The 8,194-nt window shown below is 42.8% G+C and overlaps 1 protein-coding gene and 1 pseudogene across 1 annotated transcript; both read right to left on the reverse strand.

Moving 5' to 3' along the window:
* Nucleotides 1-250: 250 nt before the first annotated feature.
* Nucleotides 251-1,391, reverse strand: LOC148345723 (non-selective voltage-gated ion channel VDAC1 pseudogene; annotated as a pseudogene).
* A 4,596-nt stretch (nt 1,392-5,987) lies between these two features.
* LOC148345724 (uncharacterized) lies at nt 5,988-7,844 on the reverse strand. The gene has a single exon (XM_088325828.1). It carries the CDS (start codon nt 7,097-7,099, stop codon nt 6,017-6,019), a length of 1,083 nt encoding a protein of 360 aa, XP_088181954.1. The 5' UTR covers nt 7,100-7,844; the 3' UTR covers nt 5,988-6,016.
* Nucleotides 7,845-8,194: the final 350 nt, after the last annotated feature.

Below are 8,194 nucleotides of genomic sequence, written 5' to 3' on the forward strand. Positions count from 1 at the left end.
AACCAAGAAGGGACTGTAGGCCCAATGTCACCTACCGACACAACGACAATCAGGTGTCATCTTCAGCAAACGCCCAAAGTTTTCCAAAGGTGTCTGTGGGATCACGCCCCCAATAACCGTGATAAAGACAAAGGGAGGAATGTAGAGTATTCAACGTTTGGTCAGAATTCTGTTTTGCAATGTCAGAAAATGATCAAACAATGTCAAAACATATTCCCTTAAACGTGGTCCTTCCTCTTGGGTCGGGGGATTGACATTCCTCAAACTGATGCACATATCTACAGAGGAATTGGAAGGAGTAGGCGTTGTGAGGGCTTCATTACTTTTCATCTAAATGTGAATTCTGGGTGTGGGCTTGAGGAGGCATCAGTGAAAAGTTCCACATAAACCTTTACGCCTGGAACTCAAGTCCAAAACCCAGCTTGTGGCCACCGGCATTGATGTTCTTGCCATCGAGGAGGGCGGACAGCGTCAGCTTGATGCCTGGCTTTAGAGTCTGAGTTTATCCTAGGCCTATGAGACTGGAGTTGTTCACCTTTGCAGAGAAGGACGCGTCTGGGTCAATCTGGTACTTAGCGGCGATGCTAAAGCGAGTGTTGCTGTTGCCGGCAGTTCAAGCCAGATTGACGGCCGTCTCCAGCTGATTATACACCTTTTGGTAAATGGAGCCCCCAAACTCGGTGCCATCATTTTTATTGGTATGAAGCTGGAACTCGTCCGTCTTGTAGCCAACAGCAAAGTTGCTTTGGGTGATTCGGTTGCGGCCGGCCTCAAATGTCACCTGGTAGCAGGCCAGCCAGCCCTCGAAGCCCACCACGCCAGCGCCGTGCACAGCTGCGCCATTGATGTCATAGTTGACGTCACAGCCGAGGTTGATGTGGTCGCACTTGTAGCCAGTCTTCAGCTTGCCCCCTTTTTTGCCAGTGTTTGGTGAAAAGGAGGAGTTAAATGTCAGCTTGAGACCCTTGGCCAACTGATCCTCGATCGTGATTTCAGTGCCCAGCGTGTTGTCAGTGTTCCACTTCTCTGTGAAGGTAAGTCCGTGCTCAGACCACTTGTACTTGGTTTCCAGAGAGCCAGCCACCTTGCTGGTCTCCGTGTTGGCTGAGCCCGTGCTGGTGAATTCCAGTCCATTCTCAGACTTTGTTTTTAAGTCCAGCTTGATAAGCCCGAAGCCGTATCCCTTAGTGAAAACATACCGAGCAGACTTTCCAAAGTCAGCGTAGGTTGGGGGTACGGCCATGATCTGGATGGGCAATTTCCATTCCGGAAATTACGGACTGTCACGGTGAAAGGGAGTAGATGAATGACATATGAAGTGAATACTGTGTTTTAAGTCAATCACATAGATATGTTATCTGACTGACAATGCTGGAATTTGAGGTTGGGGAAGGGGGTTTTATCTGCATTTGCCGTAGTGTCACACTTGACCAGGCTGCTGTCTCTTTGATGCGTCAAGGTCTGCAACTGCAGCGCCGCTGTTCGATTCTCCGGCTGCACTTCCGGACCCGGGATTTCCATCCGTCGCTGCGATTTCTCGAGCTCTGCTCCTAGTAACAACCATATCAGACAACTTATTACCACACACAACTTTATCATACACATCTTGTTTTCCTAATTTAACGTTACTGCCCTATTGATCTTGGTTGGTCTCATTGACGGTGGCAGCGTGAGCCTTGGTACAGTGGTTCAGATAATACCAGGTTGAGCTGCCCTCGACCTGGACTGCGGTCGCATTGCCCTCACGACGGTGTATGGTCCCTCACGTCGAAACACCTTGATGTACACGAGATCCCCTGGGACCACCGTCTTCTTGAATGGTTGTTCGACCTTGGACTCTTGTCTCTTCACCTGCAGGTAGATGGCCTTCTGGACAGCCGTCAATTGTCTCATATGGTCTCTCAGTTCAGTTTGCAGTTGCTCAAGCTTATAGGGACCTCTCAGATCCGGCGCTGGCATTGGTCTGCCTGTTAGCATTTCATGCGGTGTTAAATGTGTCATTGATGAGTTTGCATGCGATAACTCATCAGCGCTAACGGTAGCGCATCCACCCAGTTGAGCTTAGTACTCGCACAGATCTTGTTTATCTTTGATTTTAATGTTCCATTTACTCTTTCCACCATCCCCTGACTTTGTGGGTGATACACCGCACCCAATCGTTGTTTGATGTGTAATTTTTTGTGGTATGCCCTTCACAACCTTTTGAACAAATGCCGCACCGTTATCTGAGTTTATTTCTGACGGTATACCAAATCGCGGAATAACATCTCTGATCAAAAACTTAATTACTGTTTCCGCACCTAGATCTTTTGATGGAACTGCTACATTTTATGATATTATTCTCTGCACAGATTTCATACTGGTTGAGCACTTTGTCTACAGTGGCCTGTAAATATGGAGACCAGTAACCTTGTTTTTTCAGCTTTTTTACAACCTCCCCCCTTGCACAATGATCTATATTGTCCGCTTCTGATATCAACATAGTCAGCAGTGACACTGGAGCAATAATCAGTCTTTCATGTGATCTCCAAAGTCCTTTTTTACCACGGGTAGTACCAGCTTGTGTCGCCTCTGGTATGGTAATAGACGATAGGCGGCGCCGTCATGCTTGTTTGGAAGGGTTGGTCAAGTACAGGTGCTTGAGTCTTCAATTTAATTTTGCAGGTCAGAGAGCTGCATCTGAGTGAGTTTCCGTTGTTCAGCTCTTTCTAAGTCCTGTTGCCTTTGTTGATCCTTTCTGAATTTTTCAATAGCGTGGACAACATGGTCGCGGAACTTCCTGTATGGCATTGAGGTTAACCCTACGACATCTTCCAGCTTACTCTGAACTCGTATTGGCAGGGCTCCGATGACTGCATTGCGGAACAGAGTCGAAAGTATAGGGCTGTTCTCCACTTCTTCCTCTGTTTCCTGCTTCAATCGTTTGAGCTGCCTGCCGATGTATGAAGCTGGGTTCTCAGTTTCGCAGAGAGTTTCACCTTTTAATGCCTTAGGGTCGATCTTGGCAGGGTATTCATCCCGTAGTGCTCTCCACACTACTGCACGGTAGGCGTTAAATTCAGTTCCATCCGCCATCACATCGACCATCCATCCATTGTTGCTGTGACGCAAAAGATTCTCCATCGCTGAAGCACCTACACATTGCGCCAATACTGACTTGATATCGCCGATGGCCAGCAGCTTGCCAATAGTCTCTTCAACAAACCGTCGAATCCACTTCCCAGCACCTTCATGTATGTCTGGCAGTCGGGAAATCAGTCCAGCAAGGTCGAGCGTCTGCCAAGGGATGTACTGACCTTTGTTTCCCTTGGTTAGAATCGGAAACTGACCAGGGTCTGTATATCTCTCCGGCGGCCGGATATTTGGCCTATATCTTAGGTCATAAATTCCGGTTGCACTCGTTGACGGTCCAGGTCTTTCGCTGTTCCTTCCTGCCTCAGTTCTTGTGTGAAGACTGTCCAGTTCTTCCTCCAATTTTTGAATTGTAGCGCGAATCGCCCCTTGCCGTTCTTCTTCCAAGTTCCGGATGGTTTGCCGGGCACCTGCATAGCAGTCAAGCGGTTCTTTACATTCTGCTCCGTCAAACTTTCTCCCCGTGCTACAATGCTTCAGGATAGGATGATGTTGAGGACTTGTTGGCGCGTTTCCCAGGTTTCGTGTTGGCGATCTCATCTCGTCTCCTTCTCCATCATATTTGAAATCCCCATTTATTTTCATTGTTCCGACCAAAGTTGGATACAACCCAGCCGATCCAGTTGTCGTATCAGCGTTCAATGATTTATCTTTTAGTCGACTCAGTCCTTCCCTAATTTTCTCCTTATAATGCACTCCTTAAGTCTTTAACAGCTTCAAAATGTCCTCTTCAGTATTCCTCTTCTCCCGTCGTTTCTTGCTATCTTTGCCAGACTTGTAGTCCATGATTCTCACCTCCTTGACGCCACAAGTGTATGCATCAAACGTACCCCCTTGTGGCCACGCCGGTTGAAGATTCTTCGTCCTCTTCTCCCATTTTCGTGACACCTTTTCAATCAGCTTGGCCTTGTCCGGATGACGCAATCCCAAAAGCTTCACTGGTACAAGAATGTTCATATTTATTCAATTATTGTGACCTTGCTTTTGCAAATTGGAGCAGATATTCCCAAATCGGGATGGGCTGAGGAAGATTTTTTTTTGTAACCAGCCAATTCGTGTTACGGCCATCAACTGGACTGGGGTGGAACCTTGCAAGTCCCGTCCAATTTCTTATGGGACAATCTTCACTTTGAACTCCACTCACTGAGGGGACTTCCCTATGGAGGGACCTCACTGGAGGGTTCTCAGGGCCAAGTGAGAGGAATGGGATTGGGTCTTAGTCAATATCTTTGCCAACAGCATACTTCCACTAAAAACGTGATTAAATACAATTATGTATTGTGCAACCAACTAAAAAAAATCCATAAAATGTTAGTATTATGTCACAAAAGATACTCTTTTAAAAAGACAAGAAATCTCATGTAATAGTTGTTGAAAAAAACAACTAACGTGTGTGAGCTGTGCAACCCTTCAAATAGTGCAGTGGTCACTTCATTAGCATTTGAAGAACTAGTGTTACCGGATATCAAGTTTTGGACATGTTTGTAATGACTTGGTTGCCACACGCAGGGTTGATGTTTCTTATCGTTATTTCACAAGATGATCACAAAAACTTAAATGACAATATTACAGTTCAATCTAAGAAAAAAAGACAAGACAGTGATGAAAGCAACTATTTATTGTAAATAAAAGTAAAGAAATGGTTTCTATTTGTTGATGAGACAGCGACATAATGACTCAAGTCTGAATACTTTCATGACAATCACACAGCAGACACCATACGTTATTTACAAATTGCAAAAAATAAAAACATAAATGACAGAATCACAGTTTAACGAGACCAAATCAAATGCAGTCAGATCAATACAAAAAAAGAGGATGAGATCAGTGAAATAGAAACCCAACAAGGGCTGATGGGAAAAGATAGTTCATCTCTTGTCTCCTTAAAACTTTGGACACTTGGAATTCACTTAAGATGCTTTGATTATTGATCAAATCTAAATTTATGACGTTTTTGAATCACTGAAAATCGCATTCTGTAGAAAAAAAAACAACTCGTCTATAGAACAATGTACAAAAAATATCCACCAACAAATTCACATTTCAAATATGCTTACATGTGATGCAAATAATGAAATCCTAGTATAAGTATGCTTTGATTAAAGATATATTTATAAATGGTAAAGTCATACAATGAGAATGAGATTTTTTTTAAACGGGGGATGGGGTATTGCACAAAACCCATACAAGGGATTGAACCAAGATATATATGAGGGATTAAACAGGGATATAATTCTTATCTTGTTTGAATTCATCCTCACTATCAGGAATTGATGTTCAGCGACTGGAAAAGACCATGGGGTACACTTTTCCATTTTCAGATGCGTGATTCTAAAATGCATCCAGGGGTTTGTATTTGAGGTGTCAGTGCATTTTTCGCAACATACATTTATCCCAACTATATAAAGGTGGCCCCGCGACCCTACTGAGGATAAGCGGTGCAGCTAATGAGATGAGATGAGATATAAAGGTGGCTTGAGATAGCTGCTTCTTTTCACCCTGACTTGGCAAACGTGCAACCTATAAAGCCAGACTAGATCAAGATGCGCTAATTCAGTTAACCTGGAATAATTATTTTTCCACAAGAAAGCGGCCATGTCACTCGGGTCAGGGTGACACAACCACCCTGTAAAGAGGCTAACTAGTTTAAGTCAACAGGAAATGTATACTATATCATAGTAATTACTGTATTGATATTCATCATTTAGTTTCATTTAATGAATCGAAAAAGGAAACAAGCTGCAAGACTTGTGCATTAAAAAAAAACAACATTTTCATAACGAGAACAACAATAAAAAGGGCTGAGTTTATACATATCACTCAAGTCAAGAGTAGACAAATGAATTAGTTCAGTGTTTTTTTAAATGCAAACAATGAGCTCATATCAAACAGAGAGATGACTGCTGTTCTCACCAACACACTTGTGATCCTGAACTTTGACTTGAGTAGAGATTGTTTGACCACAAACTGAACAAGAATATTGTTTCTTATCACAGTGGGTTTTTAGGTGTCTTTTCAAGCTTCCTTTATGGCGGAATCTTTGACCGCAAACAGAGCAAATATAATGTTTTTCACTGGTGTGGATTGTTGTGTGGATTTTTAAGGTACCTCTCTGGGTAAATGTTTGACCACAAACTGAGCATGCAAAGGGTTTCTCACCAGTATGGATTCTTGCGTGTCTTTTTAAGCTCTCACTCTCTGTGAAATTTTGACCACATACTAAACAGGCAAATGATTTTTCACCAGTGTGGCTTCTTGTGTGTCTCATTAAATCCCCACCATCTGAAAATGTTTTACTGCAAACTGAGCAGGCAAAAGGTTTTTCACCAGTGTGTGTTCTTGTGTGCCTTTTTAAGTGGGATTTGTGGGTGAATTTTTTACCACATACTGAGCAAGCAAAGGGTTTTTCACCAGTGTGGGTTCTCGTGTGGATTTTTAAGTTGGATTTCAGGCTGAATTTTTGACCACAAACTGAGCATAGAAAGGGTTTTTCACCAGTGTGGGTTCTTGTGTGGATTTTTAAGTCTGATTTCCGGCTGAATCTTTGACCGCAAACTGAGCAGGCAAAAGGTTTTTCACCTGTGTGGGTTCTGACGTGAATTAGTAAGTGTGATTTGCGGGTAAAGTTTAGACCACAAACTGAGCAGGCAAAATATTTGTCACCCGCATGTAAAATGACATGTGAATTCAAATAAGATTTGGATCGAAATGTTTTCCCACAGTGCAAAAATTTGTGATAAGTATTATCACCTTCTGACTGTTTGTTGCTAATATTTTTTGCTGAGTTTGATGTATTGTCATCAACAGTTGTAACATGTTGACAGGAGATTGTGCCTTGAGACATTTTCTCCTTGTTCTTTTCATTTCCGTCTTCTTGTTTCGGGGTTAAACAGGCCTCAATCACAGGAAACTCTCTCAAATCTTCCTCCTTTTTAATTACAATAGGCTCAAATTTGTCCTCTTCCATTTCATCATGATCAAACTCCAAAACTTCATCCTCCTTTTTGACGTCAACTGTCTCTAAAATCTCATTTTCCTCTTTTTTGATGCCAGACAACTTTGTCTCCTGTTGCCAAGGAAGAAGATGCTCTTAACTGATGTCTGCAGGACACAAGACACAAAAGGTTTTGTAAAATCTCTACACACAAGAAAAATGTATTTTTTAACAGCAAATGCATCACAACAAAAATCCTTCAGGCATATTTGCAAAAATAATTTAAATGACTATAAAACGCTTTACAGGAATATGGTGTTTTGGTTTTTTTCCTCCCAAAAGTCTTATTTCATGTTTAATTGGAGTGCCAGGCAGAACTGTGTTGTCATGTACACTACTTTGTTATCAATGACAAGAAAGACGATTCTATGAAAGCCCTCTCAATGTTTGCATTCAATCCAAAAGGCATAACCAAGTGGATCACGAGAAGCGCATCAAGCACCTCGAGAAAGGGCTTAACTCTTACAGCGAAAAGATAGCGTCTTTGGAGGCAACCTGTGAGGTGCTTAATGCCGGAAAATAAAACACTGCGCGAGCACGGTGTTGACGCTGAGGACCGTGGAAGGAGATTCAACTTGAGGGTGACCAATATCGACGAGAAGTACCTAGAGGCGGGTGGACAAAATGCTACACAATTCATGTCACGGAGTGTAGGTCCGTTTTTTAACAGATGACAGCCAATATACTTCCAAGCAACGCACCTCCTTTAGAGAGGTGAAATCCCGACCGTACCAGAGGAAGATTAAATGTTACCTCGTCCAACCCTGCGTTGCTTCGGGTGGAGCATGGGGATCATACTTACCTCTTTAAGTAAGCAGAAGCAGCCCAATATTCTATGACCAACACTTTCCAACTGGATAAATATGTTTAATTGACAGGATTTATTTCCTGTTGTTTCTCTCCCCATCGTTTTCAACAGACTCAGTGTGGCGTAAGTAAGACTTCGAACATTGAGAAAAGACATGCACATGGGCTCTCTGTCAAGTTGACTACCTCCTTTTTAAATTCTGATGCAGCTTGTGTGTGTATATGTTTGTGCATGTATATATATAATATATAAACATACAT

The sequence above is a fragment of the Urocampus carinirostris genome, unplaced genomic scaffold, assembly GCF_059441175.1.
Source record: "Urocampus carinirostris isolate Australia breed hairy pipefish unplaced genomic scaffold, RoL_Ucar_1.0 HiC_scaffold_30, whole genome shotgun sequence".
In the NCBI taxonomy this organism is placed as follows: Eukaryota; Metazoa; Chordata; class Actinopteri; order Syngnathiformes; family Syngnathidae; genus Urocampus; species Urocampus carinirostris.

Coding starts and splice junctions, on each gene's coding strand:
- LOC148345724 (XM_088325828.1), bottom strand. CDS start 7,099: ATGGAAGAGGACAAATTTGAGCCTATTGTAATTAAAAAGGAGGAAGAT.